This window comes from Gekko japonicus, unplaced genomic scaffold (assembly GCF_001447785.1).
Source record: "Gekko japonicus isolate JY-2015 unplaced genomic scaffold, Gekko_japonicus_V1.1 scaffold239, whole genome shotgun sequence".
Lineage (NCBI taxonomy): Eukaryota > Metazoa > Chordata > Lepidosauria > Squamata > Gekkonidae > Gekko > Gekko japonicus.
The window spans coordinates 1048903-1071772 of record NW_015163611.1 but is presented as its reverse complement, the minus strand read 5'-3'; the positions used below and the strand labels follow the sequence as shown (position 1 = coordinate 1071772).

The 22870-nt window shown below is 44.2% G+C and overlaps 1 protein-coding gene across 2 annotated transcripts in view; it reads right to left on the bottom strand.

The window, feature by feature from the left end:
* KLHL29 (kelch like family member 29) overlaps positions 1-22870 on the bottom strand; it is a 554920-nt gene that overhangs the window by 115915 nt on the left and 416135 nt on the right. For both annotated transcript variants that reach the window (XM_015407338.1, XM_015407337.1), the window contains exons 6-7: positions 16415-16614; positions 10695-10954 (exon numbers count right to left, since the gene is read on the bottom strand). In XM_015407338.1, the coding sequence (XP_015262824.1) occupies positions 10695-10954; positions 16415-16614 (460 nt within the window). The remainder of the gene's footprint in view (positions 1-10694; positions 10955-16414; positions 16615-22870) is intronic.

Here is a 22870-nt window from a genome sequence, read left to right as displayed (position 1 = left end):
TTTAAAAAATTTAAAATAAAAATAAAATAATCTGCCTTTTTTGGAAAAAAGAAAATCAGAGAACAAGGTGATACTTCACCCCAAACTGACTATCTAAGAAGCTTGTATGGATTCCTTTTGTTTCTTTTTAAAATCCATGTTAACTCCCAGAGCATTTATACTCCCTTCGCCATAAGCAGTTTGATTTTCTTGTTCTTGTACCTGCTGTTATGCCAAGCCATGCATGTGTTGTTCTTGTAATCCTTCTTTTCAAATCAGCTTCTCATATCCTTTAATCAATTACTTGGCAGTTCTATAAATCATCTCCAGTTTCTCTGCAAACTTTGGTTCTCAGGTGCTATTAAGCTACTGTTTAGAGAGAGCTTTCTTGCATTTACATGGGAAGATTATTAATATTTTTATAGGTGAACCATTCCATTTTATAAACTGGCTATTCTAACTTGTAAAGCATGAGAGAGAGAGGGAGAGAGAGAGGGAGAGAGAATTTTCAGGATGGTAGGTTTGTATTACTGCTTATGTAAAGACTTACATCTTCAGTGTATTAATACAGAGAATACACCACCTAAAATAACACCAGTAATGGCATACCAGTTAGGACCAGACAAAGGATCTTACTTAATGCTTAGCATTTCCTCCCTTTAGTCCCCCCCCCCCAATTTGGTGGGTACAGAGCTGTAGCAAGGAAACTTTGTGTCACAAGCACTGAGCTTTGATTCCTATTGAGTTTTCTGTCAAGTGTTTCTCAGAATAGCAGAACTGAGAGTCCTCCACACAAGATCCCAGAGAACCGAAAATAAGTCCAAGTTGGGGAAGACAGTAGATGGCTGGATGTAGAGCATTTTGTGTTTTTCAGGACAGGAAACCATGCCCTATTTATTTTTAAACTCTCTTCTTTCCTGTTGAAATTGTGTTTATGTTTATGAATTTCAATGGCTTCCCTGTGTTATCTGACATGGTAATTGGATGTGCCTTTCAGTGTCTTGGAATAAGATACTGTGTCCTGTTTGAGTTAGGCTATGTTCAGCCACTGCTGAACAAGAAGAGAGTTTTAAAATATATATGGTATGGTTTCCAGTCCTGAAAAACACAAAATGCCCTACATCTTGCAATAGCACTACAGATACGATTAGAATTTCAACAGCCAATCCATATGCAAAAGAACCTCTTCAGGAAAGCTCCTCCATTAGCATGTCACAGCCTGGGGAACTCCTACAAGAGAATGACTCAGCCCTACCCCCACCTTCCTGAGTAGATATAAATTACCTGCCTACCATTTTTCTTCTCACCTTGACACAGAGAGTACTCCATCTTTCTGTGTTATACCACTGAGGATGCCAGTCACAGCTGCTGGTGAAATGTCAGGTACTACAATGCCAAGACCACGGCCATACAGCCCGGAAAATCTACAACAGCTAATTGTATTAATTCTTTAGCCAAACTTCACCTCATAATATACTCATTTAGCCCATTCTGTCCTTCAAATTATGATAACCTATTACACAATCCCCCCCCCCTTTCCTCACTAATAGAATGAGTTTACTGTAGGGATACCTAACAGTATAATCACTTCCAACTCAGCTAGGAAGAGAAATAACAGAGGGGGAAAAACAGCAACTTCAGCTTTTCTTGAAGTTCCAGTCAGCTACAGGCTCTCCATCGCTTGTCAAGTAATCAAACAAAACGCCTCCAGCCAATACCCTGTTTTCAGTGCCACATGACACTCTGTAACTACCTGGGAACAAAACAATGTCGGGCTTTCTACTTCCTCTATTTTTATATATTTTCATGAAACTGCATTAACAGGAGCACTTGGAGAACTCCAGAAATGTTACCACATGCAGTCAGAATTCATATTTGAAGCACAGGGATATCGTTATTTACAAAGCATTAGCTTAATAAACATTTCTGTTTATTCTCCTGGAAGCAGACCGATGACCTTTGAAAAGCAGCGGCGTCCTCTCTTCTCAGTGAGCCGCTGTGCTATAGAATACATAAGGTATCCTTTAAAATAATCCTACCCAATTTGTACAAACAGAATCCTCAGGACACAATAAGGCACAAATGTCAAACATAAGACTCACGTAGGACAGAATTGGATTCCACTGTGCTGTGGTTACTGGCGTACATGTATACACGGCTGACATGTGAAGACTGTTTTCCGTGTGAGAGCTAGTCATATATATTTCTGCCTTCAGTGAACACTTTCCCACATCATCCTCCAGTACAGTTGCTGCACAAACCCAGTGTTTTGTACATCACCATATGTACAAAACACCATAAGAACAAACTTGGGGGGGGGGTATTTTTGCTTGTGCGCGTGTGCGTCTGTTCCTGTGCCTGGAAGTCATGGTGACCTCTGGCGACTCCTACTGGGGCACAGAGGACATTGAGAGAAGTGGCTTGATAGCCTGCAACTGGCCTCCTGGCCCTGGTATTCTCTGGAGGTCTCCCATCCCAATACTTGCCGGCTTCTGAATCTAATGAGATTGGGCTTGCCTGGGCTATCCAGGTCAGGGCAGAACAAACCTTTTATACCCTTCCTGAGGCTGCACACTGTGCAGAAGAAGCCAAATAGTCACTAGGGATGTGTATTCGGCTTTCCCAAACTGGAAAAAAAACCGAATAAATACCTTATCGGTATTTTAAAATTCAAATGCAAATTCGGGAAATTTTTCGGCTTCCGAATACAGTTTCCTGAATTTGTTCAGTTTTTTTGGCTTTCAGGTAGCCGAAAACCGACTTCCCTCAGGCTGTGGCTTCCCTAGTCAATTTCACTCCCCACCAATCAGCTGTGGGAGTGAAACTGACCAGGGAAAGCCTCCTCTTTACCTTCCCTCCTCCAGTGGCCCCAGGGTTGCTGGAGAAGCACAGACAGAGAGAGCCCTGCCATGATTAAATGCCTTTCTTTCCCTCTCCCAGTTTGGGGAGGGAAAGAAAGGCATCTAAACATGCCTGGGTTCCCTGCCTGAGCTTCTCGAGGAGATCCCCGGCTGTGGGGCAACTGGAGAGGCGCAGGCAAGGAGCCCAGGCATGCTTCCATACCTGCCCTGTGCTTTCCCAGCCCTCCCGCCACATGTTTAGATGCCTTTCTCTCCCTCCCTGAACTTCTCCGCCACTTCCCCTGGAGAAGCACAGGCAGGGAACCCAGGCAAGTTTAGATGCCTTTCTTTCCATCCCCGAGAACTTCTCTAGCTACCCTGGGTCAGCTGGAGAAGGGGAGGCAGAGACAGGAGTCTTTCCTTTGTCATTTTCACTCTCTTGGCCGGTCTGCTGTTAGGTTTAAATGGCTTAAACCTAACAGCTGACTGGTGGGGAGTGAAATTGACAAAGAAAGCCGAACAGGCTTCCAGAGGGAAAGAAGGCATTTTTATATGCCTCCCTTCCCTTCTGTCGGGTATATCAGAGCTGAATATATATTCAGGAATACCGAATATTTCCCCAGTTCTGATACTTTACTGGTATTGGACTGGGGATAGTCGACATTTACCAATATTTTTCGGCTCCAATATACCTGAAGCTGAAAAATACCAACTTTTTTTTTACACACCCCTAATAGTCAGGGACCATTCAGCTCTCATCCAAAAGACTTTTCCTGCCATTACTAATCTTCCAGAGGAGCAGCCTTCTTAGTCTGTTGCACCAGAAATACAGAGTAGTCATCTGGCGCCTTAAAGACCAACAAAAATGTTGTCTTTCTGGAATGAGCTTTCATGGTCTACAAGACCACTAGAGCTGTGGCTTCCAACAGGTAGCATGGTGTAGTGGGTTAATAGTGGCGGACTCTAACCTGGAGGACCGGGTTTGATTCCCCACCCCTCCCCATGAAATCTGCTAGGTGACCTTGGGCCAGTCACAGTTCTCTCAGAACCTTCTCAGCCCCAACTACCTCACAAGGTACTTGTTCAGGGGAGAAGAAAGAGAATGTGACTGTATGCTGCTTGAGGTAAAGAAAAATGGAGTATAAAAACCTACTCTTCTTCTTTTGAACAACTGTGGGCTTTTGCAGTGTGGCTCATGGATTCCCAATGAAAGATGGTGAAAAGATCGGCTCAAGGCTTTTCTTTTTAATTTTTAAAAATTTCATAGGACTTTCCTCTATCCTGCTTAGCGGACAGCCTCATTTTTTTGTGATCTTCCTATTCCATGTTCTGTTTCTTTTCTTTTTCCCCCATCAAGTCACAGCTGACTTATGTGACCCCCGTAGGGTTTTTAAGATGAGAGATGTTCAGAGGTGGTTTGCCATTGCCTGCCTCTGCATAGAGACCCTGGACTTCTTTGGTGGTCTCCCATCCAAATACCAACTGAGGACAACCCTACTTAGCTTCCAAGATCTGAAGAGACTGGACTATGCAGGTCAGAGTGTTTTGTTTCTAGGACAGAACTAAAGGTGGTAATATGCTGAGAAAGGGGGGGGGAGACATAGCTGAGGATAATTTTCATTACTCACAAGTAGCTCTCATTAAAGACAAGCTTGGTGACTTTTGCACTAAAGTATCTGAGGAAATGGGGTCTAGACGAGGACAGTTTAGCCCAGAGTTAAGAAGAAATATTGTTAGTCTTAAGGAGCCACATGACTACTTTTTTTTTTTTACTTCTTATGAAAGAATTCCATGATTCCCTGGTATAGAGTTTCAAGACTGCTAATGTACGGCAATCAGAAGATTTTGCTGGCACTCTTCGCAAAAGTCCACCAAACTTCCCAATCTGTGATAGGATGCTATTTAAGAAAAAACTTACTGCATACTATCAGTGGCTGCAGGGTAGAATTTAAAGCAGACATGATGGCTTTAACAAGTGTATTAATGCTCCCTCATGGATTTTCAAGTAATTTTCAAGTAAAACAATGAAGGTTTTTTTTCTTTCTTTCTTCTGGGCATTGTACTTACATTTTGTCAAGTTCAGAAACAATGCCTAGCTGTACAGCCTTTGACAGCCAGGGTGGTATAGTGGTTAAAGTATCAGACTAGGATATCCAGAAACCCAAATTCGAATCCCCACTCTGCCATGGAAGCTTGTTGGGTGACCTTGGCCCAGTCATACTCCCCTCAGCCTAACCTACCTCATAGGGTTGTTGTGAGGATAAAATGGGGGAGAGGAGAATGATGTAAGCCACTTTGTGTCCCCCACTGGGGAGCAAGGCAAGATAGAAATAAAGGAAATATATAAATAAAGAGTGTGAATCATGTGTGCGAACTGATATATGTCAAGGAGAAGTAGGGTTGGCAGGTCTTACCTGGATGCCGGTGTTTCTCGCTCCCAGAAGCGATGTCATCATGCAGGGCGTGTTGTGGGGGGATGCTCTATCATTCGAGGAAAAACCATAGAGTTTTTCCTCCAGTGACAGAGTGTCCCCCTGCAACGTACCCTGCGCAATGACGCCACCTCCGGGTGACATCACTGCGCCAGGCACGTTGGCACGAATGTGGCACTTTGGGGGTGGGGTTCCCCCCGCTGGCCGGATCCGGGCTGGTGGATCAGGGGCCCTGAAAGTGGGCAAACCCCTGCCCCCAGCAGGGAAATGGCAACCCTAAGGAGAAGCGGCTGCTGTCCATGGCCGTAAGAAAAACAACACAGGCACTATCACTGAGCTTTGTGAGTTGACTTGCCAAGCAGCTGATGGGCTTGTTCAAACAGTCGTTCTGCATTATGGCTAGGGATTTCTTGGGCCAGAATGAAACACCGTTTACTTCTCGAACTCTCTGTCTCATATTTTGGTCAGGATGTCATGTAAACGGACACGGACCTTAGGAAAAGACCGCATGGCTCAAATAATGTCTGCTCATACACTGAATGCATCAGCTACTGTAGATATGTGCACTTCACTGGAACCAATTGTTGGGGAACTTCTCATGCTACAGACAGAAGCAGCAGGAATAATTCTGAAAAATACTGTGCTCCTCTTCTGAAAGGCACTGGATTCAGAGTTCAAAAGGAGCTCAAAAAGTTGTCAGTGCCTGATCTTATATCATTTTTCTTGCTCGCACAAAGAATCAGCATTGATATAGCCATGTCCATGGGTGTGTGCGTTTTCCCTTCATACACGTACTCAAGGCTACTGAGTCTAACTTTGCACACCCCTGCTCCCAAGCAATCTCTTCCCGAGCGCCAAAGATGCCATTATAAAAATTAAAAGGCAGCGCTTTCATAGAAGAAATCTGAAAAGGAACACTTTCTACATTTAGAAAATACACCTCTGTGTGACTAGGAAGCCTACAGTAAGCCAGCAGGATACAGAGAGGTGAAGGGGGAAAAGTTAGTACAGTCATTCTTGAAAGCTGATATATCTGTAAGGTTGTGCATGAAAGAAGCTCGGATACCTGGAATTTTTTAAACAGTGATTTAACTGCAAAAACGCTACTTTCAGCAGAAACACATACCGAAAAAAAAAATTAAAACCCCTGTGACAAAAATAAAGCGATGCATGAAACCAAAGACACAGGCAAAACAAATAAAGATGCCACTGTAAACTAAAACTGCACTTCAGAAGGAGGAGAGACTAGAAAGTAGTGTTGAAACGCCTGCCACATGAAAGAGAGAGTGGAAAAGGTGAGGTGGCAGCAGCAGCAAAAGCCAAGAAATGAAACCCATCTTTTAAACATTTAAATCACCACCAGAGGAAGGAGGAGGGAATCAGCAATCTTGAATGCACAACATTGGCTGCACAGTAGTTCTCAGTGTTGATTTACTTCTATGCAAAAAAAAAGAAAAAATCTATACAAGTTCTTTGTGCCGCTGTCTGATAATCATCCCAAAGGGTCATGTTTTTTTTATTATTCTCACTGAATATCTCCATTCCTAAACTATCATTTGTTACTATTAGAACTTAGATCCATTAAGTTAATGTAGAGACACTTCCAACCACCTTATTTCCTGGGAACCTCTAAGACGTGTATTTTCCCCCAGGGTGCTCTGCTAAATTAGAATCTCCAGGTCATTTTGTAAGATCCTCGCCAATATGGTCCTTCTCATGGCAGCTTTGTCTTAACTGAGGCATGATTATACATAAAAGTGCTGCATTGACGGACTCCTCCTACATGACTTGCTTCTTCCACTGCTACCAAAATGCACACTGCTCTCACACTGCTGAGGTAACACTGGAATAGATTATTCACCTGTAAGCAGGGCTATTTTTGGGCAGGAACGCACAGGAACAGAGTTCCGGCTGGCTTCAGAATTGGCCACGCCCACTACAGCCAAAACCTTTGCGTGCGTGGCTATAGAGGCAGGTGGGCCGGGGGGCCCCTGGAAGGGTTGGGGAGGCATTTAAATGCCTCCCCATGCCTTCCCCAGCCTGTCCAAGGGCCGGCGTGCCTGGACACCCTGCAGCCACAGGGCGCCTGGGCAAGCCAAGGGAAGGCAGGGGGTGTGGCCTAATATGCTAATGAGCTGCACTGTCGGGGTGTGTGGCCTAATATGTTAATGCATTTCTGGTGTCGGGTGTGGCCTATTATGCTAATATGTTCCTGCTGGGCTTTTTCTACGAAAAAAGCTCTGTCTGTAAGTGTTGTATAGGAGCCAGGTTTACAAGAAACACAGGGCCACACTAGACGAGATGGTGTCTCTGAGGTAGCACTGGGGATGCGCCACCACTTTGTAGAGTGAATTCCCACTGGGGAATGCCTTTTAACAATGTCACAGGGCCCCAGTTCTGGTTGGGACCACCATGGTGTAGGGGAGGAGGGGTTCCTGCTTCCTTCCCAAGCTGTTTTTCCAACCCAGAATGGCGTGGGGGTGTTATTTACTAACACGCCCCCAGCGCCATTTTAGATTGGAAAAAAGGCACAGCAGAAGGCAGGAGTCCCCCCCCCCCATGCCACGGTGACTCTGAGCAGAATCGTACTGAGGGTACTGTTAGAAGGAGCTTCCTGGTGGGAACTCACTCTACAAAATGGCAGCGGGTCCCCCAGATATTTAGCCCATAGATATTCAGAGAACAAGGGGCCCTTTTTTGGGGGGTAGGCAACAGAAATAACATTAGTACTTTCCTGCTTGTGAATCTGCAAGCACACCTCTTTGCTAAAGCTTATGTAATGTCTGGGATACCAATGACCTACTGCTCCAGCTGACCCACTGTTCAAGGTTCTTATTCAGCCTATGTGGGGACTTCTTCCCATATTGTCCTGCCCCAGCAGATTCCCCATCACATCAGGTATCTACCTAGTAAGGTACTTTCCCCAAATAATTCAGCCTCCTGTCTCATCCTTCCCATTGAGGAGTGTTGCTCACTCATAATATCTCAAGGGGTATATAATGTAATCACTTCGTATAAGATGATTTCATGAAAAGCAATGAAGTTTTGATTTCCTAGGACAATGTAACATCATTTGCACAAAAGCAATGGGAGGAAGCTACTTTAATGAAAATGAACACTTGCGCTAAACTATCGGCACTTGCGCTAAAAGAATAGTTATCTTGTGATTACGCATCTAAGGGAAATAAAGATCAACTTATTATTTCAGCCTTTCCACAGACAAGAATGCAGAAGATATGCAACAGTGGCATTCACTAATTCTGGGTAAACTTAAATAATCTCAAGGAAACCTAGAATTAGGAAAGCAGAAGACACAAAAACTAAAATTCTGGTATTCACCTGAAAACTGTGATTGGCAATTTATTTATTTTTACTTATTTATAACCTGCTTATCTTCCCCAATGGGGGCCCCAAAGCAGCTCACATCAATATTCCCCCCTTTTCCATTTTATCCTCACAAAAAAACTTTGTCAATTAAGTTTGCCTGAGAGTGTGAGACTAGCCCAAAATCACTCGGCAAGCTTCCGGAGCAGAGTGAAGACCTGAACCTGGTTTCCCCAGATCCTAGCCTGACACTCTAACCACTACACCACACTGGCTCTTCATTGTCTATGAAGAGCGGCATCTCGCAGTCTGCGTGGTGAAATCTGTTGTGCTGGAAAACAGAGAAAAAACTAGTTGTTCTATACTAGAAGTCACGATGATGACTACACTTGAGTACTTAGGACTGAGCTTTAATACCCTTCCCCCTGTGGTGTACAGCCCCTGTCCTCATTCACAGAAAACCGAAAGGGTTTCCACATTACACAGGCGGCCCAAGAAGAGTTTGTCCTCTGTCCTTAAAAAAAGACCCATTAGGGACCCAAGGTGTCTGCACATCTTAATAGGGGAAACATTTTCCTATTTGAATTACACACGATAATGTCAGTGGAATATAGAAAAGGGCCTGATCTGATTGGCCCAGGCTAGCCTGATCTCGTTAGATCTCAAAAGCTAAGCAGCGTTGGCTCTGGCTAGTAAACAGATGGGAGACCACCAAGGCATTCCAGGGTAACTACACAGAGGAAGGCAATAGCAAATTACCTCTCTTAGTCTCTTGCCTTGAAAATCCTATGGGGTTGCTGTAATTCAGTCGTGACTTGATAGAACTTTTTACTTACACACACACACACACACACACACAAAGAGTAGAGGAAAGCATTGCCTAATAGTAAACCCCGCCCACAACTATAACTATTATACTTGGGAGATCGTTTCAAGTGGGTAGCCATGTTGGTCTGTGGTAAAAGAACAAGATTTGACTCCAGTAGCCCCTTAAAAACCATCAAGATTTCCATGGTATAAGCTTTCAAGATTCAAAGCACACTTGGTTGGATAGGAAACAGGTCTTCCATCTTTTCTGGTTTTCGGGTTTTTTTGTTTAAAGCATGGGCTGAATTTTGAATCAAAGATTTAGAAGAAGGCTGCTGTCAGATAATAAGCTATACAAACTGATGTCAGTTGTTAGTGGTACATATTGCACTATGATAATGTAGAGTCCAGGGAGAAAGTAAAATAACAGCTTATCTTTCCCCTTATCAAGTCTTGAATAAGATAAGAATACCATCCCACAGCTTCCTTCAAGAGTGGCGTCCCACACAAATATGGTGGTCGCTTAATCACAGGGCCAGGTCTTATGTCTCCGGTCGATAAGGTGTGAAGTTAGCTTGCAACAAATCTTAATCAGCTAAGGCCACTGGCAAATTGATGCGCTGCTGCTGTAATTCTTTTAGCCCAAGGACAACATTTTACTATTGCTGTTCTTAAAACCAGACAGTATTTATAACTCTGATCTGAACCCTTATCTTGGTTAAGGTCAACCGCGCAGCAGAATAACTCTCCAGCGAAGGTAGCCCCCATAAATATATACTAACATCAGCACAACCAGATCAGATATAGTGTAGCTCCTCTCGGTATAACAAGCAGAACTGCACCTTTTTGCATCTATGGACTTCAACGGACAGGGCATAATTCTGCTTAAGTGGCACTATAAAGCAGCCATTCTATTAACATCTGGTACCTAGAACTGTACTGCTGATTCATGAGTCTTGCTATTCCTGAATACACGTCACTTAAAAAAAATCTGTGTCCCATTTTTGGTATGCATATTATCATACAATACTAAATCCTCAAAGAGCTATCTCAGGCTAAACTGTTTTACATAAGACACACGCAGCAAATGTGAACTTTGCAACTCTAAATCAGAAACGAGGATCCGACGGTGAAATTACAGAAAAGTTTCTGCATATCTTGTGTTTTCTCTCTGCTGTTATTACATTCTTCGTGCTTTTTTTTTTTCATTTGGGGATAAGGAAACCGGATTTCAAACAACATTATATTTTAAAGATGGATGTGGGGAGGGAAGCAAATGTTGAAATTTTTTATGCACCGCCCCCCCGTTTACCTGGGCTCTGAGGGCCGCGTCTTTTTTAATCCACTTGATCACTGTTTCATAAACCAGCTCTTCCGTTTTCGTGTTCAGGCTGTCGTTGGACATGTAGGAAATGAAGTCGTCCTTTGAGATGTTGAGGATCTCATCCTGAGTGGCCACCTCGGGGAAGATCTGCAGGGCGTAGGCCTTGGCCATGCTGTAGAGCTCACTGCACTGCATTGCTTCAGCCATGGCTAATATTCCTAAACAGTTGCTAGCAGTCAATTGTTTTTCTAAAACGGAATATGTGGAACACAAAGGGGGGGGCAGGAGGAAAGAAGAAAGAATTCTTTTTTAAAAAATCACGTAATTGGTTTGATGACAAGCGCTGTCATTTGCCACAGTTCATTTGAGTGGTTGTCTTGGCCAAGCGGGGTTGGCCCCGGTTAGTACTTGGATGGGAGACCACAAATGAAGTTCAGGGTTGCTATGCAGAGGCAGGCAATGGCAAACCACCTCTGAATGTCGTTGGCCTTGAAAACCCTACAGGGTTGCCATACATCGGCTGCAACTATATGTGCATTTGTGTGTGTGTGTGTGTGTGTGCACCTGGAAGTCATGACGACCTCTGGTGACTGACCCCTACTGGGGGCCTGGAGGATATTCAGAGAGGCGGCTGAATAAAGCCCGCCCCCGCCTCCTGCCTCTGGTATTCCTTGGAGGTCTCCCATCCAAGAACTTTCCAGAGTCAACCCTGCTTACCTTCCGAGATTTGATGAGATTGGGCTCGCCTGGGCTACCCAGGTCAGGGCACATTGGCTGCAATCTGATGGCACTTTCCACCACCACATTTGGCACATTCCACTAAATATATGGCTTGTCTTAGGCACAGTTTTGCAAAACACTCTCTCTCTGTCCTGGGCTGTACCCACACATTGTTTGCAAATGGTGTTTTCACTCTGCAGCAGCAACCATTCACAACTGGATTCACCAGTCCACAGGAAAAAACCCAGCTGCAAATCACTGCTATAGAACAACATTCAATGCTGTAGGGATGAAGCTCTGGATTTAGCTTCCATGCACTGCCACTGAGAACCTGTTAGGGGACTTGGGTAGGAAGGACCTTGTCCCAAGCCTGAAGGGTTGGATCAAATGACTATAGGCCCATCCAAATATTTGCAAAAGAGGAAATTCAACAATGTAAACATAGGAATTAGCACAAAGAACCTTAGATACGATGCCTGTAAACAGAAAGGACATAGGCTCACAGGAGTAGAGATGGGGATAAAAGGGAGGAAGGAATGAATAATCACTTGTATTCTCTAATTCAAGCCCGCATTAAGCCGATACACAATTAGTTGTGTGCAAGCCATGATTCCGTGGGAGCACAGAAAAAGAGAAAAATGTGTGAGGTGGGAAGAATTCAGTTCCATGAGACACTCAGCTTCTGTGTTTTAAAAAAGACTTTCTAATCTTTATACGGTTGCTGAAAAGCAAGTAGGCAATGGCTGCTGCCATCTGAGAAGCTTCAGAAGGGTGTACCTCTGCATATAATGGCACTGTGGGAGTGTGTTAGGTGTTTGCCGGGGAATGGCAGGGCAGGGCCTAAAGCATGAGGAAAGATGAAACTTTTACCTGAGTTTGAGGGACTTATGCTGAGGTGAGAGCCCATTCTCATCATATTTATGACATTTGGGAAATAAAATAGGAAAGTTTCTTTCATAATTCATGAAAATCAGTACGGTGTGACGGTTAAAATGTTGGTTTTATGAAAAGGGAGGCCTGGTTTCAAATCCTGAAGATTATCGAGTGACCATGTACCATGTACTATTGCTCAGCTTAATTTACCTCACAGGATTGTTTCAAAGACTGAGGAGAAGACAACCATGAACACCATTCTGAGCTCCTTCAGAGGAGGGCAGAATTAAAAAATGGTATTAGTAGAATGAGATGGCATGGGGGATGTTACAAGCCTGTATGTGGCCCAAGAAATAATACTTGGACATTAGTCATAAAGATTCACTGTTTATAAAGATCCACTGTTTAAGAGACCAACAGTGCCATCCTAAGGAGAGCTACACCCTTCTAAGGCCACTGACTTCGGACTACTGACTTAGGACATCTGCACTGTTTTGAAAAGTCCTGCTAATTGTCCTAGCTAGCGTTTTCCTCTTCACCAAAGTGGAATATTTATTACTGCTGCTTGGTTCACTTAAATGGCCAAATGATGTTATCTCTTCTTCATTAACATATTTCTTTGCATCTATATTGTATTGTAAATTTTCATGGGAATGCCCACAGTTTGGGGAAAAAAACACAATTTCAAGAACTGGATTCTTGGGATTTAAAAAAAAAATTAAAGTCATCACAGGATTGTATACAAAGGAAGAATTGTTCTGAGCATCCTTAGCAATTTCTAGTTTACCTAGAGCCATTCAAGGGCAGGAGATAATGGCGGAATGTACCAAATACAAAGAAATAAACAATTTGCCTCCTTGACATAGTGGGAAGAACAAACTAGCTTTTCTATTGGTGGCTTTTACAGGGATACTGGAAATAGTTTATGAGACGCTTAGCTTAGGCAATGCAAAAATGAAAAATGAGGCTAACCCAAACGCTTTCCCCTAAACTTTTCATATAGCAAAACCATTCCACTATCTCGGACGCTCAATCCAGCAAGAGCTATAAATAAAAATAAGCAATTATGCTTTATGAATTCTCCAAATGAGAATACAAACCTCTGGTAGTTCCTCATATATAATGAAACTTAACAGCCTGCTCTCCCCTATTTCATAACCGTTAACACGGTTCACTGAATCCAAATATTAAGTATTGGAAAACGGGGGGGAAAAACCCCTCACATTGATTTAGTGGAAATAAATGTATTTTGTTATAGTAGCTGAACCTTTAGAGATAATGTGCATGGGTATATCTGTGGATCATTACAAAAGCCATAAAGTCTATTAATTTAAAACACACCAGAGGGCAGCTTTTAAAGTAAATCCAGTAAGGAAAATGCCAGGCAATAGCCAGCTATGTGCAATTTGGACATGGCAGACGGGGGCGGGGAAGGAGGCGAACGGGAAGCACAAGCGCTTTGCATTTCCTGGTTCTGTGCTCCTCCGTTAACATCATAAATTGAAGGCTGGGTTATACCACTAAGCAAGTGTCCTGCTTCTAGTGGAGTGGGATAGAATTAGGCTCACCATTCACCCGCTTATGGCAGAAGGGCTCCCACTGGTGGGCCAGTCTCCCACTGGTGGGCCAGGGAGGAGAAAAAACCTGGGGGAGGAAATGATGTTGTATGAAGTAAGCTCGCACATCCGCCTCAAACCCCAGATGTAAACACATCAAAGGACACTCTGGGCATCCCAGAAAACTCCACATACTTACTATGAAGCTTTCAGGGATGGCCAGAGAATTGGCCAACACACTTACCGGTACATCACACAACATCATTTCTATCATCCTGTCACTAAATCCACCTGATACATTTGCATCATCTCCTCATGTGCGATGCCTTAAGCACAAAATACAGGGACAGCGAGAACATCTCTCCTCCAGGAGGGATGTAAAAGGTCCATTTTAACTCGATTGATATATAGTTTTTATCCCAACCTTCCTCCAAGAACAGTACACTGTCACACTTCCATTTTATCCCTTCAACAACACTGTGAGATAGGTTAGACATATTAGGGATGTGGGCAGAACAGGGGTCACAAATGCCTTGCAATACCTGATCTCTCTCCCTTGCCAAACTCTGTCCCTGTCAGAAGCTACTCTGAAGAACCATTCCAGGCTTTATGTTTTCTCAAGAAGTAGCAACACCTTCTGCACCCCTCCCCGGCTTGTAGAATTAGGAAGCCTGAGACAAAGTGGGCCTTATCACAGACATCAGCAGAGCATCAAGACCAAAGGGCTCCACAGCAGCACGATAAGCAACCTAGAAAAGTTGTGAAGGAGCAGCTGGAAGCCAGCATTCCCTAGATACCTAAGAAGCCTCTGCTCTTTGTGGGGAAGCTTACCAGAAGGCTTATGAAAACCATCCTGAAGTCGCATATTTGCTGATCCCCCCCCCCAATAATCCACAGTCAGATAAAGTCAGGGCTGTGCATCCTCAGTACAAACAACAACAACAACAAAAGGCCAATAAAATAATCTGCATCCAGGTATTTTGAAGCTCCTATTTGTTCAGGGCATTAGAACTTCGTTTGAGCTCTTGCATCTGCAATATGAAGATATAAATATTGGTCTATTTACATGGTTATTATGAGGAATACAAGACTCTGGTCTGGATCCAAAGAACCACTATCAAAATAAAGCCTGAGGACTGGGAGCTGGCCTCCTCCAAGGACACGAACAAGACTCCGGGCTGGATCCAAAGAACCACTATCCGCACAAAGCCCGTGGATTTGGAGCTGGCCTCCCCCAAGGACACCAAAAAGACTCTGGTCTGGATCCAAAGAACCACTATCAGCACAAAGCCCGTGGATTGGGAGCTGGCCTCCCCCAAGACAACCAACAACACTCTGGGCCGGATCCAAAGAACCACTATCAAAACAAAGCTCGTGGATTGGGAGCTGGTCTCCCCCACGGCAACTAACAAACTCTGGGCTGGATCCAAAGAACCACTATCAACACAAAGCTAGAGGATTGAGAGCTGGCCTCCTCCAAGGCAACCAACAAAACTCTGGGCTGGATCCAAAGAACCACTATCAACACAAAGCTTGAGGATTGAGAGCTGGCCTCCCCCAAGGCAACCAACAAGTCTCTGGGCTGGATCCAAAGAACCACTATCAACACAAAGCCAGAGGATTGAGAGCTGGCCTCCCCCAAGGCAACCAACAAGTCTCTGGGCTGGATCCAAAGAACCACTATCAACACAAAGCCAGAGGATTGAGAGCTGGCCTCCCCCAAGGCAACCAACAAGTCTCTGGGCTGGATCCAAAGAACCACTATCAACACAAAGCCTGAAGATTGGGAGCTGGCCTCTCCCAAGGCAACCAACAGGACTCTGGGCTGTATCCAAAGAACCACTATCAACACAAAGCCTGAAGATTGGGAGCTGGGCTTCCCCACTGCAACCAACAAGACTCTGGGCTGGATCCAAAGAACTACTATCAACATAAAGCCTGAGGATTGGGAGCTAGCCTTCCTCACTGCAACCACTAAATGCCATGAAGTTCTGATCCTACAGGTCTGTCAGGGGACTTCCATGAACAACACTGGGGGATAAAAAATGGGGACGGAGGAATCACCAAAATCACTCACCTACCTCCATTAACAGAACTGTCATGGAAGACCAACTTTGGATACAACCCAAATGTATACGAAGGAGGACTTTGAATCCTTGAAGCCATTACAGAAATAGGAAGTATTGTTGGTGTTATCACTACTCCTTTGAGATTTCAGCAGGCATTCCCCATTCACTCTCTGGCATATCTCTGCAACCATAAGGGCTAACAGCTTGCAAAGGAAAGCTGGGATTCTCAGGAAGTCGAACTCTTCACCCAACACTAGAGACTGTTCTCTTCCTCCAGCTGCGTAGACTCGCAGCTTCCATCCTGGGCACAGGCCATGTCTCAGTGAAGTTGGTAGTCTTTTTTTTTAACAGAGCTGCACTTCACCAAAAGGTACCAACAATGGTATTTGGTGACATCTCAAATGGTCTTTTGACCCTGAACTTGAAAGTAAGGCTGCTGAAAGATGGTAACTCCTCAAGTTTAGAAGAGAAGAATAGCAGGAACACTTACCTAGAAACGACACGCACACTTTGCAGAAAGTATGGAACTGGAACTTGCTAGCAGCTTCCAGAAGGGTTTTGGCGTTGGCAGAATCGATCACTAAGGAACCTGTATAAACAAATTCCAGGAGTAATTCCAGGACGTCCGCTGTGAGATTTGATAATTCCAACTCCAGCTTCTCTCCACTTCTGCTACTGTCCCAGGGAGACCTAGTAACAGCAGACAATGAAATTCTTACAGGACATTAACAATTCCCCAGTGGTTGTCACTTACTTGACGCTAGAAAATCACATTACACGTTTGGGGTTTTTGTTGGTTTGTTTAAGAGTTGAAAAAACATTGTATTTTAAACACAGATGAACTTAAAAAAGACTTTATTACTGGATCTGAAAGAGAAGAGTCCCACGCACGTACGGAAACAAGTTTATTGCTAATCTGCATATTCATGCAAAAAAAATTGCAAACCAAATCAAACAAAAAAAAATTAAGAAGAATGAGCTGACACTAATGAAAAAGTGGAATAGGATTAACTTTCAAAGGGAAGCAATACATTTTTACGTTTTCATCCCGCATCTCTTCATCTTTGAACATTAAAACTAAGCAAAGGAAAATAAGCCTTCTGCTTCTTAAGAGGAAAAAGGTCACCTTTTTTCTCCCCATAACTGCATCCTTCAAATACTACTTGGAATGTTTCCTTAAATTTAAAGAGCTCAGGACGTATTCCAGCTTCCACTAACAAGGAACTCTGCAGAAGCAATTGTTTTGTGCCCCGGCACTCCCCAGCAAGGCACTGATGATGAGCGAGTGGACTTCCAGAACATTATGCCATGAAGCACAGGGAGCTGCACCAAGCGGGAGGTATCAGCCATCCCCTTGATTCTTGCATCAACAGAGCAACGTCAATGAACAGAGCAAGAAGCTCATGACACGAGTAAGGGCACAGGGGAGATTTGGGGGCAATTCTACCTTCTGGATGCAGCCTCTTGTGCTACAAGGCATACTGCATCTCACCAATGGCATGCAGGGTGAGGGGGAGAGATCATTAAAAATTGCTCCTGCAAACTCATTCCCTTGGCAGAAGCCTTGAAACCCGTCTTCCCCACCCCTTCTTAATAAGTAGGCTTGTCAGACCGCCTGCTAAAGCGGGAAACGATAGGGTTTGTGGCAATTCCCAGAGCTGCCTTTTGTCCCTTCTGGGTTGGACCTGGAATTGAGACAGTGATGTTGGCGATGTCCCCACCCCCTAGCCCTCTTGCCTATTAATGAATCATCCAGATAGGTGACAGGTCTTAGAATGACTTTCTCGAGGCTTAAAAGATAACCAAGTCTTATAAATTGTGCACGTATATTAAATTTGTCACAAAAATATATTGTTCCCCCTTTTTTTAGGCACTAAATTAAAGGGGGGGGGGGAGAGAAAGGAAGAAAGAAAAGGAAGGAAACCCCTCATGGCAATTTGCGTTGAAAGCGGAATACAAGACGAGATAGACAGACAAAATGGTTAGAGCGGAGGAGGGAAAGGGTTGGTGGAACAACCACCAGCTCTGCCACAGGAAGCCAGGAGCCATCCTCTGGAAGTTTCATGACTGTGGCCTATCGGTTTTTCCTGCATAAAGTGCTAAACAATTTGGTGATCAAAGTATCGCCTGCATTTCAAGTGTGCATTAGTGCTTGTGGAACTATCAGACAAAAATAAATAAATAAATAAAATAAATAAAATAGATACATGGTGGGGGAGGGGGGGAGGGAAATGGGCCCAGTTCCTAAGTGCTGGCACTTGGTATAGCTGCGAAACACTAAAAGTGGGGTTATACCTGAAAGACAAAAAAACCCAAAAAAAGAATGCATTTGGTAACATCAAGAGAAGGGGAGGAAAGACAGTTAGCGTAGGGAAGCAAACGCCTTTTGAAACGGTTAGAGCCACCAGCCCGGTTAGACTTCACCACTGAGACCCATGTTAGAATCAGCACCAAACTTGCATGTGTGCCTGTAAACCACTGGTAATAATGGGTCGTGAAAGACCAAGGCAGCCTGGAAGAGAAGCATGGTATGTCGCAACAGAGCCTCAAAGGTTAAGGTCTATGTTGCCAAGCAACGTTTACCAGCTTATCTCCTTTTAGGTATGGGACCAGATGACAGCACAGAATATAGAAAGATGGACCTTCTGACAGAAATACAGTTTCTGATCTCCCATCTCCCAATTCCACCTACATTTTTGTCCCTGTCGCAAAACAATGACAGGAAATGCATTAAATGTGAAGCCCTTTTCACTCCCTTAAATGGAAGGGTGATAGCTATGATTTATGGAGTCTTCTTAAGCCTTTGACTCTGTAGAAGCTTCTGCACGTGCCTAATGTGTCATAATTATTCCTATTACTTTCAACTACTTAGTAAAGCTCGGTCTTTGATGGTTCTGGGCTCTTACCTGGTTTTATATTGATAAAAAATTTTCCTTCTGAGAGCCATAGCATATTTTGTGAACAGAATAATAAATATATGCATACTGACATCACACTGACATCTGCCCACATACTGCGTAGTGTTACTCTTTAGGCAACTGTGCTGTGATTCTATCCAGATTTTCTGTGCTAATAAAACCCTGCAAGTGGCTAACCTTATTGCCTTTGAAGCCAACAGAAGAAAATAGCAGCAAATGAGTAAAAGCTTTCCTTGAAAATAAGCAGAAGTCCTGTGTTACCTTAAAGATTCACAAATTCTTTCCCAGCACGAACTCTCATGGGATTTTCTTTCTTTCTTTTTTTGCCATCAAGTCGTAACCTACTTATGGCGACCCTGTAGGGTTTTCGAGGCAGGAGATATTCAGAGGTAGTTCACTATTATTTGCCTCTGCGTATCAACCTCAGACTTTCTTGGCGGTCTCCCATCCAAATACTAACCAGGGCAGACGCTGCTTAGCTTCCAAGATCTCATGAGCTCAGGCTAGTCTGGGCTATTCTGGTCAGGGCCTCGTGGACTTCAGCCTACATTTCTGGATCTGAAGAAGTGGGCTTTAGCCCACTAAAGTTTGTGCTGGAATGAAATTTTGTCAGCCTTTAAGTTGGGGCCACAAGACTCATGTTCATTGTGAGAATGCTGCTAGCAGCTTTAGCCACCATTAGAATTTAGAAAACACCAGTATTAGAAGCAATTCCACCCAGTTATTGTTCCTAGGAATAATTAAGTGATAATCTCTTCTCCTTTGTAATACATGGAGCTATAAACGGCTGCTGCAATTGATTAAACACCAAAACAAAGCTAAGGTGTTTAATCAATCACAAAAGCCTCTTATGGAGCGCATAATACCCAGCAGAGATTATTGATGTTACACGACCCGCCAGAAATGGAAAAGAAAATTGTATCCTTTTCTTCTCCTGTGACAGTTTGATATTGGCAAGTGGCTGCCACTGGGATATTCATGCCGCATACAGATCATGGGTATGGTTTAAATGTATCACTTGGATCTGAATAAGTACTCTGAAAGGGCCTGGCTCAGTGAATAAAGTAATGAAAAACACACACAAAATGAGCATGGCATCCATGATAAGAAACTGGTTTGCGGGATCTTAAGCAGACTAGAAGCAGTTGGGTTATTGGTTCATACGGCTCCTGAGAGATTAAAAAATGATTTTTCAAAGAAGCACACATGAATCTGCCTTATACTTAATCAGACCATTGGGCCCATCAATTTCAGTACTGTCTACTCAAGCTGGAAGCAGCTCTCCAGAGTCTCAGGCAATGGTCTTTTGTGTCACCCACTGCCCCATCCTTTTACCTAGAGAATCAGTCCATTGGGCCCATCCATTTCAGTACTGTCTACTCAAGCTGGAAGCAGCTCTCCAGAGTCTCAGGCAATGGTCTTTTGTGTCACCCACTGCCCCATCCTTTTACCTAGAGATGCCAGGAATTGAACCAGGGACCTTCTGCATGCAAAGCAGAGACTATTCCACTGAGCCACAGCCCCTCCCTGTGTCTGTATAGACAAACTACCATGACAGAAGAAATATGATGGGCTAGATCCCACAGATAGCACAAGGAAGTCGTTGCAAGAAGCCCTTGTGCTGAGTTAATGCAACTGCATCTCATCTGGCATTTTTGCTAGCATAAGTTACTGCACAAGGGATATATTCCAGCAAACCCGATGTCCCCCTTCTCTGATCAAATTGTATCACACCTCCAGACTAGATTGTAATGACTACATCAAATAGCTTCTTTTTTTTTTTGCCTTTTCTACAGAGCAACACTAATTGGAAAAGTAAAATCTAGGCTTCAACATACAGGAGCTCTTCAGCAAAGTCTTGCACAAACTCAACTGTATTGCATAGCAGGATTCAACCCAGTGTTACAGGCAGGTTACACCATAGCCTGAAAGTGGGATTACACTGAAGGCAAATTAACTGAGAGTGGTCCCAGTCACACGAGCAGGATGATCCGCTGCCGAAGGGAGGCAAATTAGAGGCTGGAGCAAAAAGAACCGTGGGAGCGCGATCCGACATGCCCCCGTGGCTCCGTGCTCCCTGCTCCGGCAGCCGATCATACTGTTGTGCAGCAAACCGGCAGTAGCGCGGTCATGCACATGCGTGGGACGGGGAACAACGCTGGCTGTGACGGGCTACCAGCACTTCCCTGACCAGACGCCTTCTGTTGCCGCGCATCATGTGGAAGGAAGTGCGACTACCTTTTTAATGCGCATTTGTGGGCCGAACGGACGGATCAGGGATGGTTGCGCGCTACTTCCCAGATGTTGCGGTGTGATTGCGCCTGCTTGATGCGCCCCCGATCAGTCCCTCTTGCGGGGCAAATCCTCCCGTGTGACTGGGGCCAGTATTCTTGATGACATACACGCAATTAGAGCACTGGGGATGTCTTTGTTTAATATATGGCACAACCTGCTCATTGGACCTCAAAGAAATCCATCATAAGGCATGTTCTCGTGTTATGAGCAACATGTGCCATCCGCCATGGAAGCTCACTGTGTGACACTGGGCTGATCACTCCTCTCTCAGCTTAAACTATCTCATAGGGTTGTTATGAGGATAAAATGGAAGCCAGGAGAATGAAGAGCCACTTTGGGTCCCCATTGGGTGGAGTATAAGATAAGTAAAATAAATAAGTTTTCAAAAACAAAATTCTGTAAGGTGCCTGACCCACTACTTAGTTAAAGATCAGTGGGACTTTCCCTAGCTGCACAGGGAGCCAAAATTTTGTGTTATTTAGGCAGACCTGTGGGTTGGATCTAGCCAACTTCTCAGCTCAACAGCACTTAGTTCCCCTCCTTATTACAAGCCCTGTCTTACATGGTCTTTTGCCCGTGCAGGTCCCATCATCCCCCAACATAGTCTCTCTGAGAGTCAAAGGGGTTCCCCTCTGTTCTTTCTCACAGCAGAAAACCTGGCTGGATCCAATCCATGGTCTTCATTTCAATGTACTAGGAATGCAGCTCCCATGTTTTTCTTCCCTTGCAGGTGATGCAGACGATTCCCCGCACCCCACAATGACCTTGTACATCAGAGCAGAAGGGGGTCCTGGTACTTTCTTTTAGCTAATTCTTGAGTTTCAAGCACAGCATGGTTTCAAACACTCAAACTGCTGTTCCTGGGAAAGTGCAATTTTCACAGCAACTAATGCTTTCATTGGAAGAAGTGTGACTTGGGGGGAGAAAAATTCCTGCTTCCTAGTAGGAACACTGGGAAACAAAGAGGGTTTCTACCTCTTTAAAAACTTGTTGCTCATGAGAGCTGGAGCTGCCAAAAAAGGGAGAACTCGTGATCAGACCTGCTGGTCAAACAGGCATGTTTAAAGGGGGGGGAAACCCCCAACTAGGGGCTAAGAATGTACCAGTGTGTTTATAGTGGGGAAAAGCTAAAAGAGTTCTTTTTTTAAAATTAAATTACTGATGAGAGGTATTCCTAGCAGTAGAACTGGGGAGGGCGTCACTCAATGAAATTGATGGGTAACAGATTCAAGATAGACAAAAGGGAACAGTTCCTTACTTAATGAGTAATTAAACTGTGGAATTTGTTGCCAATGAGCATAGTGATCTCCAGAAGCATAGATGGCTTTAAACAGGGAGTAGACCCTGATGCTGGGAAAGATTGAAGGTCAAAGAAGACGGGGACGGCAAAGGATGAGATGGTTAGACAGTGTCATAGATGCAACGAACATGAAATTGAGCAAACTTCAGAGGACGGCGGAAGACAGGAAGGCCTGGAGGGATCTGGTCCATGGGGTCGCGAAGAATCGGACTCGACTGGGCAACTGAACAACAACAAGACATACCCACAGAGGAGTGACTACTAAAGGGAGCCTCCAAATTTAGAGGCAATAACCCCCATAATATGGGTACTCAGAGGCAACATTAGGTGAGGCCTTCTCTTCTATGTCCTATTAGTTGGCCCTCTGGGGAACTGTTTGACCACTCCCATGTTCCAGCCAAAATCTTTTCATGTTCTTTGCTCTAGCCCCTAA